We start from the raw sequence: 22,944 nt of genomic DNA, 5'->3' as shown, positions 1-22,944 counted from the left end.
CTTCTATTACCTCTGATCCTACAAATTATTTGTTATACCGAATAATTAATGTTTAGTCATAAATAAACACTTTTCATTAATTATGAACCAATAGTAATTCCTAGAAAATTAAATATTCTCGATTAGTATATTTTAGAAATTTTAAAATTTATAAAGGGTAACCTTTATGTCAAATTTCAAACCTAGTGTAAAAACATCTATAAAAAACTCTTTATTAGTTACAGGGCCTAGAGAAGTAAAATTAAGAGACAAATGATTCAATAGGATTATACGCCTAAATATAAAAATTAGTACATGTTTATTTGAGGATTTTTTCCCTTTTTAATTTATTCTTTAAATTTACAATGCGTTGATGAGTGCTAGCTAATATATAGACTCTGCTTCCGCATAAGGTTTTGACAAATCAGTGAGACATGTTGTGGTCATAACGTTAGATGATCCAAAAGTTTTCGGCCAAAACCAAGACTAGAATGGGACTCTGACCGATCGAGTCAGATGGTTCTGACTTTCAAGGAAGGATCTCAAATGAGGACATTTGAGCTACGTGTGAATAGAGCCAATGAGCTCGAGTGTAGAATAGTCATTTTTTTATCGTCGTGTTGAATAGTCATTCTAAAAAACATAACCTTTTTTTTTTTTTATTGAATGAATGTTAAATATTAAGATATACATAAAACAGAGAGTCGACTCTGTCTTCCTTGACCTTCAAGGAAAACGGCAAATCTTGTTTGGGTGTGTCTCTGTGTATGTAACAATACGTATATCATACACGCACGCATCTATTTTGATTTTTGGGGTACAAAGAGAAAGAGAAACATAACGTGGGTTCCACTGTATTTATTGAGTTCTAAAATGCGAATACATAGTTTGGATTTTGAGTCAAGATCGATGATGATTAATAGTTTATATGGCTTTTGGAAACTATTTAATAGCAGAAAGACCAAATACATATCCGTTGCTTGACTAGAGAGATGTTACCCTTCTCATTTATGTTTTATTAGGTTAATTCAAATCGATGGATTGGTATGTATTGTTGACCAGAGATTATATAAAGAGCGATGCACAATTGAGCCTGTTGAGGCTAGTAAATAGTTGCCTAAAATATATAAAAGGAATATATGATTTCCTATTCGAATAATTTACATATACACGTCAACTTTCGTGCTGAATGCTATAGATTATTCGTTGAATTTCAGATTTGTGTTCCAAAATCTGATCCACAATGATAACATTTATGAAAACTTCAAATTCGTTGAATTGGATTATGCAATGTATCTTGAAATTCGTACGTAGTGTATAAATAATTACTCTTTTCTCCGAGGTAAAAAAACATCTCGTTTCCACCATTTCTTATTCGGAATATTTACCAAACTTTCTTTCAAATAATATGAAATCCGCTATGTTCTCCAAAGTGCTGCTGTTCGGATTCTTGTCCAATTGCATGTTTTATGTTGTTTCTGCGCAACAAACATATGGAAATTCAACGGTTTCGGCACTTTTCGCTTTTGGAGACTCAATACTTGATACGGGCAACAATAATCTTCTTTTAACTCTTACTAAAGTCAACTTTTTCCCATACGGTCGAGACTTTATCGGCGGAAGAGCCACGGGAAGATTTGGAAATGGGAGAGTTTTCTCGGATATGATTGGTACATTGATCTTTGCAATTTTTTATAGTTTGTAACGTTTTCATTCAATAGGAAAACAAAAGAGATAGATTGTAACGGTTCAATTAATTTTGGGAACTTTTATATGTCTCAAATAATATTGATGATTTTATTACATTGTCTTTATGTGCAGCTGAAGGTTTGGGTTTGAAGAATCTATTGCCAGCATATCGTGATCCTAGTCTTTCGAGCAATGATCTACCGACTGGTGTTTGTTTTGCATCCGGTGGATCTGGACTTGATGTTATGACTGCTAGAATACAAGTAACAATTAAATTTATGTTGTGCAAAGTAATTTATAATAATCATTTTCTGTTTAACCTTTTTTTTTCAAAATAGATTAATTTATTTTGTGTTGGTGAATGTTTTCATTTAGGGAGTTATATGGGTGTCAGATCAGGTGAAAGACTTCCAAAACTACGTCACGAAACTAAACAATGTCGTAGGAAGTCAAGAAAAAACAAACGAAATTATATCAAATGCCGTTTATTTAATCTCAGCGGGGAATAACGATATTGCTATCACATATTTCATGATGCCAATTAGAAAATTACAATACACTCTTCCAGCATACACTGATCTCCTCGTCACTTGGACTCGTGATCTCATAAAGGTACGTACATCATAAAAAAAAAAAAGAATTCATGTGATTAGTTTTTCTGTCAAAATGTAATCTAAATTATTGTATTGTTTCTTTTTGTTGTTGGAAGAGTTTATACGATATGGGTGCAAGAAAATTCGCGGTTATGGGAACACTACCGCTAGGTTGCTTACCGGGAGCAAGAAACATGGTTGGAAATCTAATGAAAATATGTGAAATCTTTTCCAATCAAGCAGCTGAAATGTTCAACAGGAAATTATCTGCCGAACTTAGCAATCTTGGCACAACATTCCCGGGTGCCAAATTCATGTATATAGATATGTACAATCCTCTTCTTGGTCTCATCAACAACCCCCAAGCTTCAGGTATTGACTTGATCTAACAACACAACTCATCTATGCAATATATAAGCGTTACAGTAGATAAATAAAAATTTTGATACCTTTAATTAAGATGCTATATCATTCGTTGGAAATGTAGGGTTTATTGATGTAGCTGATGGATGTTGTTGTACGCCAACGTCTGTAATACCGTGCTTAGACGCGTCACGTTACGTGTTTTGGGATGTTGCTCATCCAAGTGAGAAGTCATACAAAATGATCACACCAAAGATTATTGAAGATATCAGAGAACAGCTCGCATGATCAAATTCTCAAAGCTTTTTAATTAGTTTGTTATAGCTAATACTGAAATGAAATGTTGTGATAGATCATGTTTAGAGAAATAATAATAAGTTCACAGTAATCTCAAACTCTATATTTTCCATTCTTGTTAACAAACATTTTGGATCTTTTGTGTTGGCTTGACCCCTCTCACCTTCTCCGATCCAAATTAAAAATCTATAGTCTGTTGTTTGTAACGTGTGTATTCTTCTTCATCACAGAGTAGTTATGTGGCTGCATAAATACATGTCATAAATTCCGCAAAATTCAACACCGTATAGTATTAGCCATTTATATTAGGGTTTCGATTCAAGTTATGGGCCTTTATATGGGTTTTTGTATGGATTATGGACCGTGGAGGTTTCTGAAAATATATAAACTAACATCAAACGGTGGATTTTACTCAATGATCATCACGTACTGTTAACAAATTAAAAATGTACCATCCTGTTTTTGCTTATCACGTGCATCCCTTTGTCGCGACATTTAGAACATGACTTTTCCAAATTGTTTCATAATTAATCAACAAGTTTAAGATTTATCAATGATATCGGCAATTTCTCTTCGATTCGATCCATATTCTTACTTTGATAAGAGGGCCTTCAAACACCGTAGTCAAGGAGCATCTTTTTATGTCGATTGTGATAGTACTAAAAATATATATATACACTTTTCTTACAGCTTTTGTTCTTTTGTAAGAACATATCTATAGATTTAAATCCCACTGGTCCGTAGCAGGATTCCTTTGCCTGTCACATGAATCCAAAATCTCACGTGAACCTTAGTTTTTGAACTAGTCCTCATTTCGATAAATGTAGTGTAGTAGTGAACTTTTTCATTTGTTGTCGATAATTTTAACTTTTAACACACCCATCAAATTCTTTAACAGGAAGAAAACCATACACACCCATCAACTTCTAAATGACATTAATATTAGAATAAGTAAAAATTACCCTTGAATTTATTTGCTGTCGTATGATTTTACGAACAAGGAAATGATATACTACTGTATACAATTTTTTAGTCTTCTGACAGCCTCGAGAGGTGAGATAAATTTTGTCATGATTACATTCCCCAAATTACACACATTTTTTTTTTCGCTAACACCGTTCTTCTGCAACAATGCAAAAATGTTCCATTTTTCTCTAAACTGGTGAATCAGATTGATAACGAAGTGTTAGTCTCGTAGACAGCATCCCTAAGCTTAAACTGCGATTGAAGCTAAAATTGTTTATTTTTTTTCTTAAAACAATACTGCTTTGCTGAAATAACTAATATATATGGTACCAATAAACAGTTCGAGAACATTTTTAGAAAATAATACTGTAATTTAAACTAATTTGAACTTAAAAAGAATTAGTAATATCCAACAGTTTGCCTGCATCATTAGAACTAGTAGGAAAGGGTTGTATGGAGTGTTACACTACTTCTTCTTAGAAACAAAAAACACAATTATGTAGAAAATTATGGCCCATTTTGGATCTCATGATCCATTTTGGATCTCATGCCCCGTTAACTCGAGTTCGCTCAAGGCTTATGGTGTCCGTTGAACCGTTGAACCAGGGAGAAGTCTTCATTATAGCACTTCAGTGCGTTTCTACCGGAGCCGACCGAATCAACCGATAGGATTTATCGAAAAAAAAAAAAATCCAACAGTTTGATAAATATTAATAAGAATGCTTTATCGCTTTTTAAAGTTTTAAAACTCGAAAACTCCTACTAAATCCCAGCTACGAAATAATATTAATATTTTATTTCGTACTAAGTTGTTTGTAAATATTTCCTCTCGACTTCGCGCTTTACATTTTAAATAATTTTATAAACCCTTTTAAAAATGAAAGAAAAAATATTAATAAGATTAAAAAAGAGTCTGCTTCTCCCTATAAAGAGAAAATCCCCAAAAGCAATGAGAAATGAGAAGCTGGTCTTACAGTCTTCGTCTTGTATTCGAACTTGAATCAAAATTAACAACCATCAATGGCTTCTTCAATATCCCTCCTCCTCCTCCCGCTCCTTCTTCTTCTCTCCCACGCTTCAGGTATTCTTCCTCTTTACACAATTAATCTCGGACATTTTAGATTTAAACTCATACATTAATCACATCTAATGAAAATAAATGACATTGGGGTTTAATTTTACTCTTTTTTTTTTAATTGCTGTGTGATATAATAAGCTTCAACGGTAATATTCTACAACAAGTGCACATACACAGTCTGGCCTGGGATCCAACCTAGCTCCGGTCAGTCACTTCTCGCCGGCGGCGGTTTTAAACTGTCTCCGAACAGAGCTTATAGCCTCCAACTTCCACCGCTTTGGTCCGGTCGCTTCTGGGGCCGCCACGGCTGCTCCTTCGGCAAATCCGGCCGTGGTCGCTGCGCCACCGGAGACTGCGGTGGTTCTCTCCTCTGTAATGGAGCCGGCGGTGTACCTCCGGCTACACTCGCCGAGATCACCCTCGGTCATGACCAGGACTTTTATGACGTCAGCCTCGTTGATGGGTATGTCAAATAGCTAACTAAACAGTTCATGTCTCGTTTAAACCAAAATTTCGAATGTTTGGTTTAATTCGTTGTTTTATGTTCGGTTTCGTTTAGCGTAGGAAAAAAACCCGTAACCATTAAAACTGAACTGAACCAAACTATATATAATCTATTTCAGTGTTCTTGAATCAATCAAAAAAATTTGTTCAAACAAAAGTATATATGTCATATGCCTATTTAAAATAAATAAATATTATCATGTTTTTATAAATATAATCAGCACAAGTTAAATAATTATTTCACTGTTTTCTATCTTTTAATTTTTAGTCAAAATATTACTTCACTATGTTTAAGTGAATTTTTGAATAAACCAAATCCAAAATTTAAGTAAACCGAACCGAAACTTAACTAAACTATATTTGGTTTTGTTTATATAAACCGTTTATACCAAAAAAACAAGAAAAACCAGACGCAAACTAAATTGCCCACATCTGCTGAATATTAATTTGTTTGCGTACTCTTCCATACTAACTGTCTTGTTATAAATGAAAATGACAGATATAACTTGGCGATGTCAATAATGCCGGTGAAAGGAACAGGAAAGTGCAGCTACGCCGGTTGCGTGAGCGATCTGAACCGGATGTGTCCGGTTGGTTTACAAGTCCGTTCACGTGACGGGAAACAAGTAGTAGCCTGTAAAAGCGCCTGCTCTGCCTTTAACTCCCCACGCTACTGTTGTACCGGCCCGTTCGGTAACCCACAGTCTTGCAGGCCCACGGCTTACTCCAAGATCTTCAAGGTTGCTTGCCCTAAGGCCTACTCCTACGCCTACGACGACCCTACTAGCATCGCCACGTGTTCCAAAGCTAACTACGTCGTCACTTTTTGCCCCCACCATGCCCGTTGATTCAAATCTCACTTTCCCTTCATAATATGAGAATGAATATTACGTTATTATTTAGTCAGTACGAGGTTCTTCTTTGATCGTTGGGTAAAACTTGCTAAGTTTATGAATTATCATTGGACATTGGGTTAACATATCTGTCGGTAATCGGAGTTGCTACTTGCGAGAATGTAAGTTTGGTTCGATAATTAGCTATCACCAAATATAAGAAATTCGATTTTATGGCAAATTTTGTTAGCGTCTTGGTTTGTCCATGGCTCCATTTTTTCCCTCATCGTCTCTCCGACATCATTTCTTAGTTTTCAACTTCGATTCACTCACAGAATCCTACTACCCCCCACATAATTTACTGTTACAATTTTTTAAGTTACAAATGTATATTTGATAAATTCTTCAACATAGAGATAGATATTGATTTTACGGCATGGATGTGATTTTACATTCTTCAAGAAAAAAAGAAATCTGTCATAGAAATATCATATGACAGGCATAGTTCAAAACTTTTCAATATATATCTTGCCCACACAAATGTGTCTTATAAAAATATTCGGGACTATTACTCTCATGTTGGTTTACTTACTCTCTTCCCACTAATCTTTTTATACCACTTTGTATAACCAACAAAATTGAATATCTTTTACCGGAAAAGGTCTCTCACTCTAAGCCACTTGTAATTTCAGATTCTCAATAGAGGCAGACATTGACTTGTCGTTAAGAACCTATTCCTTATTTTGATACCCACTATGCAATCAAATTGTAGCATACTACAACTATACGACTATAGTCTATACAATAGAACACTAAAATCGAAGAATCAATAAAGGAATCGTACAAATCATCAACTTGTTAATAAAATAAAACTGATAACAAGAGTAATTATTAGTCAAGAAAAAAAAATTATTAGTCAAGGAAACAAACTAACGCATAGATTATTGCGATAGAAAGAAATATCTCTCTTTTTTTATCCAAAAAAGAAATATCTATCTCTATATTACTTTCAACCAAAAAATATATATATTTAGTTTTTTTTTTGTCGTATATATTTAGTTAATAGTGAAGGGTAGCGATAGAAAGGGAATCGAGCATCGTCCAAAAAAAAACAAAAGAAAAAGGAAAGCATCAAACGAAATTTTTCATTATCGCGGTCTCTATAAAAAAACGTAAAAAATCAGAAGCCAAAAGATATTACGAACCCAAAACTGCAAAACGAAAATGGCGACCGCGAATCCTGACTCCACCAACAAATCCACGACGGATCTAGAGCTTAAGAAGGTATTCGACCAGTTCGATTCCAACGGCGACGGGAAGATCTCGGTTTCCGAGCTCGGAAACGTCTTCAAATCGATGGGAACGTCGTACACGGAGACGGAGCTCAACCGCGTATTGGACGATATCGACATCGATCGCGACGGCTACATCAACCTAGAAGAGTTCGCCACCATCTGCCGCTCATCCTCCACCGCCGCAGAGATCCGTGAGGCTTTCGATCTCTACGATCAGGACAAAAACGGCTTGATCTCGTCTTCAGAGATCCACCAGGTTCTCAATCGTCTCGGTATGACCTGCTCCGTCGAGGACTGTGTGAGAATGATCGGGCATGTGGATTCCGACGGCGACGGAAATGTCAATTTCGAGGAATTTCAGAAGATGATGGCGTCACCTGAACTCCTCAACAAGCAAGGATCCTCCGCCTAGGGTTTCGAGTCGCCCCCTTTTTTTTTTTTTTAATCTTCCTTTTTTGTTTTTGTTTTGTGTTATGACTTATGAGTCTGTGGATCTATGGAAATTTGGTACTTTTTACATTTCTAGGCTAACAACAAATCCGATCTCTTCTTATATGGAATTATGAGCAAGCTAGCTTCTGCAATTATGATTGATTACTTGAAATTTTAATCATTCGATAAGCAAATTGAAAACTTCGGCTTTTAGTTTCTAATCCATTAGGATTATGAATCGTTTTCGAACGAAAAAGGATATAAATTTGGACGATGATTTTATTAGAAGAGACAAGAGTAACAGTCGGTTAAATTAATTATACGAAAGGGACTCAAGCGGTGGCAATTCTCGTCGTCATAGCAATCCAAAATCCAAAATTTGGATGCTGAAATCGCTATTTGATTATAAAATTGTACAGTATTTTATTTTTGTTTGTTTGGTTTACTCCACTACGACTGCTTTATACTAGACTTGGTCAATACTGATGCTATTTGTGTGGAGAACTTGTTCAAACAGTTCCTTTCTAAAAATACAACTATAATTTATAATTGTTCATTTTCCTTTTTTAGGTTGATGTAGAATGGAATCTGTTTTTTTTTTCTTAAGAAATTGAGAAACAAGTAATAAAAGGGCCCAAATTACGCCAAGGACGAGGCCCACACGTTTTTCCCCTTGGAGATAGAAGAATCCTTTTGGACAGATTGTACTTCACGTGAGTTTAATCAAATGAAAGTTGTTAAAAAAAAAAACAAAAAAGACCAGAGGCCATTAAAAAGAGGTTCACCGCTTGGTTCATTTTAACAAGTAGTGGCCTTTTTAAGGGACAAAGGCTTGGGCCCAAAGAGTATTTTTAACATCCCGAGGGTTTCTTTTGTCAATACACACATATAAATATATAAGGTTGGACTGTGAAATGTCATTTTCTTAGTTCTTGTAATGCCTAATGGTACAATTTATCTGATATCTCCATCTCCCCACTTAAACTGGTAGAGAGATTTCGTGTTACGTACTTTAGTTAGATAACTTGCATTCAACTCAATATTGGCATGTAGCCCCTTTTTATTCACCCTGATCTTTATTAACAAATTGATCCCTTTTCCTTTCCCGTAATATAAATTGACAAATTGTTTTCAGACTATATAACTAATCAACATTTTTTTGTTCTCAAGCATTTATCATGCAATAAACTATTTACACTAGTATATATATATATATATATTATAATCAAACCTAAAAACGCAGGTTCTCAACCATGGTAATATATAGTCATTATTAAAAATTTACAGTTACACCAAATAACACATCTCTTTCTTTAAGCAAAAAAAGAAAACAAAAACACCAATGCGTCAAGTAAAACTTGGTGTAAAACATAACTTTAAAAGCGTGTGATCTTAGGTGAAAAATGTCAACGAAATAGAAAATAGGTATTGATTGATTGAACATCATGATTTCCAATAGCTGTATATTTCCTAATCAACAGAATAAAGGTACACAAGGGAACCAACCACTATAAGTAAAAACAAAAAACAACATATAAGCGAAGGCAGTAATATTTTGTCACAGCATGTGAAAGACGATGGCATGACTTTGTAACTATTTTTTTTGTTTGTGTGTAATCCCAACAAAAAAAAACAATCATAAAAGCAAGACAACGTTATCATAATGTTGTAATCCATGGTTTCACATGCCAACAGCTGCACTTATGATTATGAACCCTCTCTTATTAATCTTAAAACCTAATCAACCAATACATAATTAATATATAACACCATATTCTCGATTTTATTGATTTATTAACATTATTACAATCTCTTTGACGCCATCTTTATCTCATCATATATCTTCCTTTAATGAAGAGCACTACTGATAGTAGTACACTATAAAACTGTCCACAGAAACTAAAATACTAATGATTTGACTATAAAAAAATATATCAAATCCAATTTTCAACCAAAAGCCAACCAAAATCAGCGGAGAAACTTTCTTTTTTTCATTTCTTCCTTTTCTTCTTTCCTAGTCTTCAGATTTTATACTTCACCTTTCTCCTTCTTAGTCGTAACATATAATTATTAAAAAAAAACACTAGTCAAAAGAGGAACTCTGTTATCGGAAAAATGGCGGAGGATTCATACGACGAAGAATGCGACTACCTGTTCAAAGCGGTTCTGATCGGAGACTCAGCCGTCGGAAAATCAAACCTCTTGTCAAGATTTTCCAAAGACGAGTTCCGGTTCGACTCTAAACCAACCATAGGAGTTGAATTCGCTTACCGGAATGTTCAAGTCGGAGATAAAATCATCAAAGCTCAGATTTGGGACACCGCAGGTCAAGAAAGGTACAATATATAAAGCGTATATGTTTTCTTTTATAACGCTTAAATGTTCTTTAAACGCAAAAGCGCTAAACTCATATACTGTTTTGGCGTTTAAAATGAAACATTTGTGAGCGATCAAACTCACGGACATAATTTTGCGACCTCGTGACTACTCTACTCTGTTCCTTATTTTGTATCTTCTTCTTTTTTTTTGTCTATATTTTCTATCTTTTCTTTTGATCTTTTTTAGACACAATTTTTTTATATATTCTATCACAAACTTGAGGAAATAAAGAAGTGAAGTAACAAAAAGATTAGTAAGAATTTATCAGATTGTTTATTTTGTAACTATGAGTGAAAATAAGCTCTAATCCTTGTAATTTCTTTTGTTTTCTTTATGAGTGAAGATTTAGAGCAATTACAAGCTCTTACTACCGTGGAGCATTAGGAGCATTGCTGATTTACGACGTCACAAGACGAACAACTTTCGAAAACATCAAGAAATGGCTTTTTGAGCTCAGAGAGTTCGCCAATCCTGACATCGTCGTTGTCCTCGTCGGCAATAAATCCGATCTCCGACAATCGAGAGAAGTCGAAGAAGCTGAGGGTAAGACTCTCGCTGAAGCAGAAGGTCTTTATTTCCTCGAGACTTCGGCTTTAGAGAACGTTAACGTCGAAGAAGCTTTTCTCGTGATGATCGGACGGATACATGAGGTTGTGAGCCAGAGGATCGCTTTGGACAATAAATCCAACGGCGTTGCAACAGCTCACGTTAACGGTAACGGTACGGTTCTTCCCGCCGGTAAAGAGATTGTGAATATCCACGAAGTAACTGCTACTCAACCACTAAGCTCTACTCGCAATTGTTGTTTCCAGTAAATAGTTAATGTATTTTTCTGTGTTTTTTTGGGTTATTGTTTTGGAATACTTATGATGATGTTTAAATTCATGTATTCGTGAAAATTTTGACTTGGTTCGGTACTTGGATTTTAAGACATAACACAATCTGAGATCCGGTTCTTGTTATTGATGTCTTACAAGCAATTGTTTTACACAATTTTATCAGAGTATTGTAAGAACAGAAAATATAAACTAAGAATGTGTTTTGTTCCCCACAAATCAGTAATCTTTACGTAGAATCTCTTTGCCTTTGTTGATGTCTCCTCTAACTTTCTTGCACGTAATAAATAAAAAAAAGAAGGAAAAGCCAAGCTCATTAGTCATCACTAGAAAAGATACAAAAGAGATGAAACACTGAAAATGGATAGAGATACTTACTAAACAGGCGTTTCTTCAGGGAGATTCCGGCTGTAAAATGGAAGCTCAAAGAGAAACACAGCCTTAAACCATCCTGGTAAGTTCCCATACACTCCTCTCGGTAACAGAATCAGAGGACTAAAGATTGATCAAAGATAGAATCGAATTACTAGCTTTATAAGTATATAACACATATTGAAGCTAGCCTTATTAAAACGTTATCTTTAGCAAGTGCATATCGCGTTAAACCTTGTTGTTTTCTTATAGAAACGGTAAGCTCCCAAGTTGCCATGCTTTTTGTCAGCCGATGCCTGTTTATATTCAAGTCACCCATAGTAGATTCAGAAAATTGTCTCTAACTAAGTAGAGAAAGAGAGTGAGAAATAAGTAGGGAAAGAGAGTGAGAAATAAGAGAGAGAACCTCGAGTAATGGTATGCCACTGACGAACAGAAGTAGCAAGGTGAGAAAAACTGGTCCGAATATGACAAGATACTCTGCACCATGTAGAGCCGGCGATGCAGCCACAAAGATACCCCACCACAGTAACATCTGATGGACATATCCCATTCATGTACAGAGATCAAATGGGTTTTACGATAACCATTTATACGAGAAGAACAAGATTTCAAGGTATATATCGGAACACTAACCTCACCAAAGTAGTTTGGATGTCTAGAAAACCTCCACACTCCAACGTCACACCATTTTCCTCTGTTTTCTGGAGAGTTTTTAAAAGAGAGCTTCTGTTGATCAGCTGCAGCTTCAATCAAGAAACCGAAAACCCACATTGTCCAACCGATTACATCTGTGGGTTTAAGAGATCCACCACCATCACTTGCGTTAACAACTGTAAGAGGTAAGCTCACCGTCCAAACCCACACGGCCTGCCATGGAAGCAAAAACGAACTTGAGATCACAAGCATTGATCTCGAGTTGGCTATAAAGAAGAGAAAGCAAAAAAGGTTTACCTGAAAAGTCCAGAAAACTATTAGTTTCACCAACTTCCCACGCATTTCATCAAAGCGTCGATCTTCCCCCCATTGCAAGATCCTAAAACGACAAGAGTGTTTGTCTGATCAGGAAGAAAGAAAGATATATTTTTGTGCGGTCATCAAACAAGTGTCTCGGTGCAGACCTCATTAGAAGGAATATCCCCAAGCGAAGACCCCATACCACAACTAGCAAAGTCAAGACTATCTGTGAGGAGAAGATAGCATCAGTGAAGAGAAGGAAACGCAATACATCAAATCACAATATGTGAGAAAACAGAGAGGAAAAACGAGAGAAGAAGAGAATCAGAGGAGAAGAAGCTGAAACTTACCTGCCGAAAATGCCAAGTGCCTTTAAGAACAAGAGTCAATACAGCAAGTATAACGAAGTTTGTGCTTCCTGAACATACAGAGTAACAGAGAGATGTTTTATGTAATGAAAACCAAATCTTGACTCCTACTTAACAAAAACTCACCAAAGGGACAAGAAACCTCTCTATATACAGAAAGACTCTAGTAGCAAAATTGAAGAAGCCATCAAGGACTCACCTGCAAAATCAGTGACTTGATCGATTTTGAATAGAGCGGTTATTACGAAGAATATGAACTGGTAAACCACCTGCAAATCATGGAAAAGAAGACTTGAAATTCGTAATTTCCAGAGAAACTATTGGACCTCCAAAAAGAAAAGTAAAAAAAAAAAAAACAGAAAAAGAGAAACGAAGATTCAAAATGGCAGAGAACTTACAGTGACGATGGCAGTGAGAGCCAGGAAATGCGAATCGAGAACCGTTCCCATTCTATCCAACGAGCAAAAAAAAAAAACAGAGTAGGTTTCAGAGAATAATAATTCTTTTTGACACTTGAGATCGAAGAGAAACGATTCGTTATCTCCTTTGTTCTTATTTATTTCCGTCTATGCGGAAAATTGAGAAAAGTCGCCATTTTTTTTAACATTGGTGTATTGCTAAGACACCTCAGATGGATTTATGTGGCTACGAACTAAACACCGTGCCGTTTTCACTTTAGTACACCAGAAGAGACTCATATAAAGAAGATATACACGAAACACCACATGTGCTTTGATTATTCTGCACAAGCAAAACGTTGTGAAACTTTAAAGAGTACACACTAATTGCTTCATAATCTCTCATACAATAGTTTGGAAACAATAGACTGTATCAACCTCGATGGTATACTCAAGTGTTGAAGATGGAGGAATCTGCAAACCCTCTCCGAATTCGACATTTTTGTCTCCAAATCCTAAAGACGGTGGAATGATCACTCTACGTTTGCCACCAGCTTTCATTGACCTCAGAACATATTCTATGCCTTGGCATAGTCCCTTGCTATATGGTCTTGAGTCCATTACCATCGCCAGTGACTTCTTCTTGTTGTTGTATTTGCTTCCAAATGTGTCGACAAACACTTGTTCGGTTCCATGTACTTGTCCCTTTACATCAAACACTACCAAGTATCCTGAGCTTGGACTAGCTCCGCTTCCAACTTGTACATCATAGTACCTGCACGGTTCAAATTCCCAATAGACAAGAGCTTGAGTTTGTGATGAATGTTTCAGAGCATATACAATATAGAGCCAGAACCATTGCAACTATTAATGGAAACTCTTTCTAATTGATGAAACATTATCAACATTGTGTGTTTAGGGAATGTACCTTATGCCATTTGGTAAGACGATCTCTTGTTGCTTTTCTAAATCTCTGCCAATCCAGAAAATTACACAAGAGATTTTTCAAGTTTGTGTGAGTATGATTACAAAACCAAAACGCATTTCAAGGACGAATCAAGTTTGTGTGAGCTCAACAGCAATTCGCTAATTCCTGGTCCTAATTGCAAACATTCATAATTTTTCCATCTTCAGTTCTTATCAGACTAAAAAGATTTCAAATGACTAACTTATTGGTGTGGAACCTTGTGTTAGCGTCTTCCGGGAACAAATCGAGTCGTGACTTCATCTGCTCCGAGACAACGCCGAAAGCGAGAAATCCCGCCCAGGCAAATCCGACGCTGATTCCGAACCGTCGCGTCACCGGAGAAGCCACCCAATCTGTCACATGTTGCTGCTGCTGCAATGTGACAGCCGCCGGTGCCGGATTCTCCGAGAAGGCGATGCTTAGCGGCTGAGATGGAATGTTCGGTCTCGGATGTTGGGAAGGAGAGACGAAACGGTGGTGGGAAGGAGCTGTCGCAGTGAAGAGAGTCGACATTTTCAGAGGATTTTCAAAAAACAGAGAAAATACATATTTTGATTAATACTCTATATCCGATTAATAAAAAAAGGAATAGTAACCTTATCTTGTTTGTGTGATGAATAAGACAAGAGTTCTCAATGATATTTTCTTCTTTTTTTTAGTTTTTTTTTTTTGTTGTTCTCTCTCTTTTTTACACTTTCAAATTTGTAAAACAAAACAGAGGAAATTACACATGAATATGATGAACATTACTAGCAAGCCACACAACACCACGCGAGAATGATCCTTTACCTTCTTCACTCTTCAATCTTCATCTTCCATGAGTTTGGTTTTTTAATAGCTCTAGTCACAAGCTGTGTGAAACACTGAAGCTGAGCCAAAAACCAAAAAAAGGAAACTCTGTAAGCTTTTCCCTTGAGATTTCCTATAACCAGTCAAAAAATGTTTTGCCAGTTTGGTCTTTCTCTTCTGTCATCTATCCTTTTGTTCCTTCTCAGCTGTTATTGAAGAAGAGCTGGGGACTGGTCTTGGGATGCTGGAACCTGTTACAGGTCTCTGTAGCCGCTTTAGAGAAGCCATGATCTCTGCAAAACTTGGCCTTAACCTTGGATCCCTAATAAACACACGCACACAAAACCCACTACATATATCAGCCAAATCATAAGAACAAGATAGCTTAGAAGCCCAAGTGTCAAGGTCGTTACAGAACTATAAGCCGTAAGAGAGTCAAGACTCATCAACAGAGAGATATGGATGTCCAGTGAAGTTGCTGTGGTGCAAACACTAAATACTCACGTTTGCCAGCATTTACTGATTATATCTGCAATTGCTGGATCGACAAAGTCAGGAATGTCAAGACGTCGGTGCTGAAACCCAACTGCCCCAACAACTTGCATGGGGTTCATCTTTCCCCACGGTTGCTGTAACGTAAAGAGTTCCCATAGAATCACACCGTAGCTGTAAACGTCGCACCTGTTTCAGGTATTGTATTTTTCTTGACATTAGGCCTACTTCATAAATAGGGAACAGAGAAGAATTTTGATGAGCAGAGCGAACTAAATGAAAAAAGAATGAAAATCATACTTCTCATCAGCAGGTTCGTTTCTAAGCACTTCTGGAGCCATCCATTCAGCCTGAAAGATACCAACACAAATTCAAGCCTAACTTAGATTAACAAACTAGCTATTATAACGGCAGAGGGATATGACTTAGAAAAGGGAGACGCTAACTTCTTAGCAGCTTACCGTGCCTGCTGTTGACTTTGAAGAGAGGTATGTGCTGTTTTTCATTCTAGACAACCCAAAATCACACACCTGATATATATGAAAAGCCGTTATTGTTATGCACACTAATTTGCTGTTACATAAGATAGAACATTATCCAATTAGTAAGAAATAAATTATTTTACGGAGAGAATGTTGACCTTCACAACCCAGTTTTTGTCAACTAGAAGGTTAGGTGACTTTAGATCACGATGGACAATCATCGGATTACAGCTATGCAAATAATTCATTCCACGTGCCTGAAATTTTTAAGAAACATGTTTCAGGTAACTCTATTGGAAGAACCCAGAAGTTGCAAACAGACGACAGAGATCAAGAATAAGAATGAACGAGAACAAGAATAATACAGCATCAAGGGCCATCCTTAGACGCCTCCTCTCGTCTAGTTGGCTATTAGGCCGATGGATTAACCTATATAAGCTCCCTCTGCACAAGTTTGAGATAAGACTAGTGAAAAGATTTTTAAAAGGAAAAAAAAAACGAACAACCAGAACAGAAGCTTTTCAAGCCATCGTGTAAGCCACACGTAATTAATATTTAACTTGCTTCCTCCAGAATTTAGGACTTCCAATGAAATACTTGTGCAGCAAATCGTTAATGCAAAGAAGATTTTGGTATATAGAGGACACAAAAAAATAGTTTAATTTTAAAAGAGAAAAACAGAGGCACACATGAGAATCATTTGGTATACCTAGGAAGAAACTCTGTAATAATTGAGAGATTCGGTGGACGGGTCACAGCTCCCATGAAGAGAACAATGTTAGGGTGTCTAAGCCTTTTCATGATTCGGACCTTGAATCATGTTGAAATGATAAATGTTACAAGAATATATAACATGGATTTGATATAGAACTATAAACAAGGAACATAGGGAAAAGGTTAGAGTAAAAGATCCCACCTCACTTCTGAATTCCTCCAATGCTTCTCCTGTAATATCTTGATCAAGGAACTTCTTGGCAGCCACTTCCTACCAAGTCCAAGAGTTTCAACAATATGGAACTCAAACTACGGAATTGCTTAAGTCTTTCTTCATCCAGTTCTATTCAGAAATCGTAGTGGTTATAATATTCCAAGAAATCTAATTCACCGTATAACTTGAAAAGCAAATATAATACTCACAGTCCCATGCCAATCTCCCCGATACACTTCTCCATAAGATCCTGTATCAAAAGAGGTAAAATTATGTAACAATTTGTAGAACTAGTTACACCAAAGCAGATAACAGATGATAAGCCAGGTACCGAGTCCAATGCGTTCCCCCAAAGTAATTTCCTCCCACGAAATCTCACAATCAGATACATCATCATCAGACTTGGAACTTTCGTTGCCTGTAGATCTGTCAGATATTTTTTCCCCTCCTGAATTTGACCCATGATGAGAGTCCCCACTACCTTGAGGCTCATGCTCACCTGAACCAGCATCCCCATCGCTATTCGAGCCTAATTCAAATTGCTTGGACACGGCTGCAGCTGTCGCCACAACTGCAGCAGCAGTGGCTGTGGCAGCAGCTGCAGCAGGAAGTTCTAAGCTGGAGGAGTCTGAATTTGCAGACTTGGCAGCAGCAGCAGCAACCATTGAAGATGCAACAACAGCCGCTGCAGCTACAGCAGCAGGTACGGTTCTGGCATATTCTGTAGAAGATGCTTCAGAATGTGGAGAATCAGATTGGCTAACAACTTTGCCATGATCATGTTCATCGTGTGTATTTGCTTTAGACTGCAGTCTTGGTAATGGTGGCAAAAACCGCACTTGGCCCAAATCGTTTTGTTGTCTTCCTTGCTGAGCTGCCTCTAAATCTATTCCTTTCTCTTTCTTAGCTTCAGTGGGAGATGTGATTTCAGTGGTTGCCTCTAATTGCTGGGGATAGACTTCAGAAAATAAATTGGGTGGAGCCACAACTCCGCTTTCAAGTAATACATCATGAAGCTTCTGAGCTAATCGTGGATTTTCTTTGGCAGCATCAATCATATATTGCGAAACATCTTTGACTTTCATCCTCCGCGCAGCTGGGGAGCTAACACCTTCAGTCCAAGAAGGTGACCTCATATGAGTGAAAGAATGAATAGGCCTGCTAGAGAGATTTTGAACAGGAGCCTTTTCAACATTTGTCACATCTTCCTTTGAAATATTTGGATGAACAATAATATCGCCTCCACCTCCGGATAGGTTTCTCTCCTTGGAACACTTGGTACAAGAACGATGTTCCCCTGTCCGAAGCTCTGGATTCTCTTCAAATGATCTCTCAATTCCATTGCTGGAAGAAGCTACCTGAAATGAAGCATTGTTTCCGGGACTAGCGGGAAGGACAGATTCATCATAGTCTATTTGTAGTCCAGCTGCATCAGCTGGAATAAGCGTGCCAGGATCTCCCATGAGATCAACAATGTACTCCCTGAAATTCACAAATGTATAACATATAATTCACATTTTCTTCCACAATGCCGCAGCATTAGCTTTAGGAGATGCAGATAAAGTAGCAAAGTCCATATAGACTTATGTACATATGCCTAGTTAAACATACCACATTAAAACTATACATGAATGATGGGAAAGTGTTGAATCTATACATAATGATGATTACCTGCCATCATCAGTCTTAATAAAGTTCATTGCCACATCTTCTGAACCGGTATATTGCTGTCCTTTGACTATACGGCAAGGAACATCAACGCTATCACACAAAACCTACAAAAGACAGAAAGGATGAAATAAACTTAAAAGTTAAAAATGGCAATTCTGCCCACATCTTCGATCGAATTTGGATTACAATAAGCTGAAAAATGTGATGAGATTCAAATGAAAAGGACCTTCTTTTCAGAAGTAAGCAAAAAAACTAAAAGAGAAGCCATAGTACATACTTTGAACAACAAGGCACGGTGACGAGCCAAACCAATAGTTAGAGAACCAAGCGGCAAAACCATGCTTCCGAGAGTTGCTTTCAAACTGTAGCTAAGACTCCGCCAAGCTCTCAACATGCTATATGGGTCAACCACTGGTCCACCCATGTAATCTCCAACTAAAATAGCCAGTTTCCTTACCAATTCACTGTTCACGAAACCAGAGGAAGAAACCGATTTTGATTTCGCAGCAATATCAAGAGCCGTCTTTTCAATTCTTAACAGGTTATAATCCCCACTTCTGTTAACAAGAACAGCTTCCCATGTCACACCTTCTGAAACAGGTGTCCCTTGAAGATCGAGTAAAGGAGGTATTCTTTCTGATGAGGATGCATTCAACACTCCATACAGGTCATAGAAACCATCCAAGATCTTGTCATCATAGCCAAGACAGTTATAATTCTGTGAATGCAAAAAACAAAAAAATTGACCTGAGGTGGATTCATATTTCAGAACACAATCAAGTAATTAGATTCTGAATTTTACTAGAACTGAAACAGATACACTTACCCAGTACCGGTAAGCAATGAGTTCTGCTGGAGAGTTCTCAGGAGCACAAGAGCCTAAGCTGAATTGCTTCATAGCCTCGATCTGAGCAGCTTCAGGATCCTCCCTTGCACTCAACTCTAAAGCCAACTGTATCTGATACTCTTCTTCAACCTCAGGGTCTTTGGCATCACTCGAACCCTGCTCGGCATGTTCCGACCCAGAAATAACGGGATCACCATGTTCCATGGCCTTGTTAACCTCTCTGTTCTTGGCATTGAACGAATTTGGTGGACTAGGGCTTTTTCTATTACCAACAGAGCTTAACCAACTAGATAAACCGGAGAAGGGTTTGAGCTCAGAGTTACTGCTATGGTGAGACCTCGACGAATCTGGAGGTGGTGATTCATCGCTCGACTTGAAGTTGTTCCTACTTGTTGAAATCGATCCCTCAGCTTCATCTGATTGATTCGGCGTGATATGCAATTTCCTAAGAAAGTTCTTCATGTTCATCTTCATACTCCGAATCCCAGAAAAGTGATCATCGTGTCTTAGAACTTCTCCACCGCCATGGAATTCCTCTTTTATTTTCATAAACCCTAATTCCTCGCCCAAACACGACCGCGGAGATTCGGAATTCGAATTCCCGATCAAACCTATCAGTTTTTTTTTTCAATCAACACCGTTGAAACTTTCGCCTGAATCTAAGTAGACCCCATCAGAGAGAGCAAACAAAAACCATTTTCTGGATTTCAAAACTGGAAAAATCAAACGGCATGAATGAGTTTCCAGAGCTTGAGCTAGTGAGAAACTCAGAAGCTCAAACACAAAGGAATTTTTCGCATCCACTCTTTTTCGATAAATCACGAAAATAGTTAAAAGCACACAACCCACTCAAATGAATAATCTAAAGCAACAAAAAAAAATGAAAAAGCGAAAAACTGATAATTTTTCCGTACAATAAACCTCTAATTCTCTCCTTCAGCAACAACTTGTTACTTGTTTCTCTCGTTTTCTCTCGCTCGGCCAAAAAAGCTTACGCCACTTTCTTTCTCTGTCTAAAAAGTCCGACAAAGAAGTGGAGAGAGTGGCTCTTCTCTAGAGCAATTAAATTTTTTTTTTTGTATTTTTGTTTTGTATATTTGTGGGTTTAATGAGAATTAAGTAGTACTTACTGTGACATGCAAACCAAAAAAAGAAAAAAAAAGGAAAGGCGTATCTATTTCATCCATCTCAGTGCGTGAACCTGAAAAGATGAGGAAGAAAAAGATATACGGGATAATTAAATTGCACGAAGACAGGCTTCACGTCAATTGAGGCATTTAAAACGGTTACCTTTTGTTTCTATAATAATAAAAAAAAAACCACAGAATCTGCACCCACTGTTTGTAACAATTACAGTATACTTTTTATGAAATTATGTGAATTTATATGGATCGGTTTAAATAGAAATTATCTCCCATTGACCCATTTCATCCACCAATAAATATTGACGAACTACGAAACAATAAATCAAAAGGCTTTTGGTCCTCATAATAAAATTATAAAAATGTCTTATTTATTAAAATATCTTAATAGGAGTATCTCTTTTGGGCAAAAAGGAATCACCATAAATGTCAAAAAAAATTAAGTCCAATAACTTTCTGTACTGAGAATGACTAGAAATGGCTTATTGTTTTAAGTAAGCTGTCAATTTTAAGAAGAAAAAGAAAAATAAAGAGAATTTAAACTGAATATTCCTGTGAAAAGATAACTCTATTTCGCACGTGACAAAATATATAACTTCGATGAACCTTACATAATGCAGAGTGAGTTATTTCACGAGTTACAGTATGATCAGTTATACTGCATTCGTGTAGAAAAAAAAATTGCAAACGCATTGAGAAAATCAAATCGCGAAATCGATATGTACATGTACATAGTTATTCTTTTTTTTTTTTGTTTATGCCCTCCATACGCACTTATTTTTTTCTTGTCGTACATAATAAATGTTATAAATTTATATTTATATATACGTCAACACTCACGTATGCGGTATACATGTATGATATATGTAAACAGGCAATCATTGTATCCCTCCGATGATCCCCTTGAAGAGTGAGCTGTGTGCCAATAGTCGCCCAACACATCCACTTCACATTTTTTTGATTGTCCGTCCATTAACATTATTTGTATTTTACTATTTTATAAGTAGGCTGGGTAGTATTTGTAATTCACAATGTGTATTATATTATATTAATAAATATGTGTATATATATACGATACATAAATAAACTAAATATGTGTAATTATATATACATACATAAATAAACTTAGCTGTGGGTCAACTCTATGACGTCCACACGATTGTGAGGTCAGAAACCACACATTTAAGGTAACTTATTATGAGTAGTTTGCATTTGTTTCCACCATATGTTATTTTTTTTGTTTTGTTTTCCACCATATCTTAATATTGTAAAACTAAGTTAAACTCTCCCCGTCAAATGAATGATTTATAAACACCTAAATAAGTTATCTATTTTTCAAAAACAAGTTATAAGTTAAATTATAGAAATATATATATATATATATTGTATTGGGAAATTTAAAAGCCGATCAAGGGTAGTTGGCCAACAATTAATTTTGGGCGGCTAGAGATTTGTCCAAACTTAAAAGAAAGATTTTGATCACCAAAATATTTAATTCGCTCGAATATTTGGCCCATTCGTCATATGACACGTCATTACTCAACCCTCCCGTTTATATACAACAGAAACGCAAGCCAAGAATCAAAAGCTTAATGCGAATATTCGGGTATTATGAAAATGTTCAAAACAAAAAGAATATGCGGGGATTTTGACGTCATATATGAACATAATATTAGCAAGAAAACTAATCACTATTAAAATTTGAAATGGTAAATAAAAAGTAAGTGGTGATTTTACTACACGTTAAGTTTGATTTAAGCCAATTGAACAAACGTTTACGTAATAATAAAACCTCGCGTGTGTTTAGTCGGAGTCTCAGATAAGAGTGCTCACTAGACAATAGGCCAAACCAAATTAAAGCAAAGCAGGAATTAAAAAGGTAAAACCGTAAATAAATCGAAAAAACATTCGGTTTAGAACGGGATTTTGGGGGTTTGACTACTTTGACCGAAGCGCGTGGAAACATCGACGCGCGAGTGGAAGTGGTGACTATGCCACGTCATAGTTATCCAATCCCGAAAAGCAACCCTTTTACAGTCTCTTTTTTTGTTTGCGTAATAAAGCGAAAAAACAAAAAAAAAATTGGTGCATTCTAATTAGTGCCAGCCACACATTTTTTGGATGCTGGGGACCACTTCCCCACCTATCACCTCTCTCTCTCGTTCTCTCTCTAACAATTTACATACTTTTTTGTTTTCTTTTACACATTTTATATATTTTTTGTTTTCTTTTACACAATTTTATATACTTATGCACGGTGGCTCGGTGCCATGGTGGATTAGGAATT

General features: G+C 36.5%; 7 protein-coding genes across 9 annotated transcripts; 4 read left to right on the top strand and 3 right to left on the bottom strand.

Annotated features, from left to right (window-relative positions):
• Positions 1-1,387: 1,387 nt before the first annotated feature.
• On the top strand, positions 1,388-2,912 carry LOC18007904 (GDSL esterase/lipase At1g73610). Its single transcript, XM_006390474.1, has 5 exons — positions 1,388-1,649; positions 1,801-1,931; positions 2,044-2,280; positions 2,378-2,633; positions 2,749-2,912. Exons 1-5 carry the CDS (start codon positions 1,388-1,390, stop codon positions 2,910-2,912), a joined length of 1,050 nt encoding a protein of 349 aa, XP_006390536.1.
• A 1,928-nt stretch (positions 2,913-4,840) lies between these two features.
• Positions 4,841-6,552, top strand: LOC18008369 (thaumatin-like protein). The gene is made up of 3 exons (XM_006390473.2): positions 4,841-4,968; positions 5,104-5,428; positions 5,969-6,552. Exons 1-3 carry the CDS (start codon positions 4,908-4,910, stop codon positions 6,315-6,317), a joined length of 735 nt encoding a protein of 244 aa, XP_006390535.1. The 5' UTR covers positions 4,841-4,907; the 3' UTR covers positions 6,318-6,552.
• Positions 6,553-7,380: 828 nt separating this feature from the next.
• Positions 7,381-8,177, top strand: LOC18008493 (probable calcium-binding protein CML26). Its single transcript, XM_006390472.2, has one exon. The coding sequence runs from the start codon at positions 7,527-7,529 to the stop codon at positions 8,007-8,009; it is 483 nt and encodes a 160-aa protein (XP_006390534.1). The 5' UTR covers positions 7,381-7,526; the 3' UTR covers positions 8,010-8,177.
• Positions 8,178-9,959: 1,782 nt separating this feature from the next.
• LOC18008301 (ras-related protein RABA6a) lies at positions 9,960-11,268 on the top strand. Its single transcript, XM_006390471.2, has 2 exons — positions 9,960-10,365; positions 10,752-11,268. The coding sequence occupies exons 1-2, from the start codon at positions 10,145-10,147 to the stop codon at positions 11,221-11,223; spliced, it is 693 nt and encodes a 230-aa protein (XP_006390533.1). The 5' UTR covers positions 9,960-10,144; the 3' UTR covers positions 11,224-11,268.
• A 63-nt stretch (positions 11,269-11,331) lies between these two features.
• LOC18008722 lies at positions 11,332-13,534 on the bottom strand. Of its 3 annotated transcripts, none has more exons than XM_006390469.2 (10): positions 13,340-13,534; positions 13,141-13,210; positions 12,924-12,991; positions 12,738-12,799; positions 12,571-12,652; positions 12,253-12,486; positions 12,023-12,151; positions 11,851-11,912; positions 11,623-11,739; positions 11,332-11,517 (listed from the first exon to the last, which is right to left on the bottom strand). In XM_006390469.2, coding segments are annotated over exons 1-10 (876 nt in total). In that variant the 5' UTR covers positions 13,391-13,534; the 3' UTR covers positions 11,332-11,516. The 3 variants fall into 3 exon arrangements, with proteins under 3 accessions (XP_006390531.1, XP_006390532.1, XP_024015080.1); XM_006390470.2 differs by having other exon boundaries at positions 11,332-11,513; XM_024159312.1 differs by having other exon boundaries at positions 11,332-11,513; positions 12,738-12,803; positions 12,927-12,991; positions 13,340-13,355.
• A 99-nt stretch (positions 13,535-13,633) lies between these two features.
• On the bottom strand, positions 13,634-14,880 carry LOC18008699 (peptidyl-prolyl cis-trans isomerase FKBP17-3, chloroplastic). The gene is made up of 3 exons (XM_006390467.2): positions 14,524-14,880; positions 14,268-14,312; positions 13,634-14,114 (listed from the first exon to the last, which is right to left on the bottom strand). Exons 1-3 carry the CDS (start codon positions 14,817-14,819, stop codon positions 13,742-13,744), a joined length of 714 nt encoding a protein of 237 aa, XP_006390529.1. The 5' UTR covers positions 14,820-14,880; the 3' UTR covers positions 13,634-13,741.
• On the bottom strand, positions 13,718-20,560 carry LOC18009157 (probable serine/threonine-protein kinase SIS8). The gene is made up of 15 exons (XM_006390466.2): positions 19,495-20,560; positions 18,946-19,386; positions 18,669-18,772; positions 17,329-18,479; positions 17,207-17,247; positions 16,986-17,054; positions 16,779-16,879; positions 16,435-16,513; positions 16,228-16,326; positions 16,049-16,117; positions 15,888-15,937; positions 15,600-15,776; positions 14,509-15,417; positions 14,268-14,312; positions 13,718-14,114 (listed from the first exon to the last, which is right to left on the bottom strand). Exons 1-13 carry the CDS (start codon positions 20,062-20,064, stop codon positions 15,276-15,278), a joined length of 3,093 nt encoding a protein of 1,030 aa, XP_006390528.1. The 5' UTR covers positions 20,065-20,560; the 3' UTR covers positions 13,718-14,114; positions 14,268-14,312; positions 14,509-15,275.
• Positions 20,561-22,944: the final 2,384 nt, after the last annotated feature.

Source organism: Eutrema salsugineum, unplaced genomic scaffold, assembly GCF_000478725.1.
Source record: "Eutrema salsugineum unplaced genomic scaffold, Eutsalg1_0 scaffold_9, whole genome shotgun sequence".
In the NCBI taxonomy this organism is placed as follows: Eukaryota; Viridiplantae; Streptophyta; class Magnoliopsida; order Brassicales; family Brassicaceae; genus Eutrema; species Eutrema salsugineum.
Note: the sequence above shows the minus strand (reverse complement) of the source record. Positions and strands in the feature narration are given on the sequence as shown.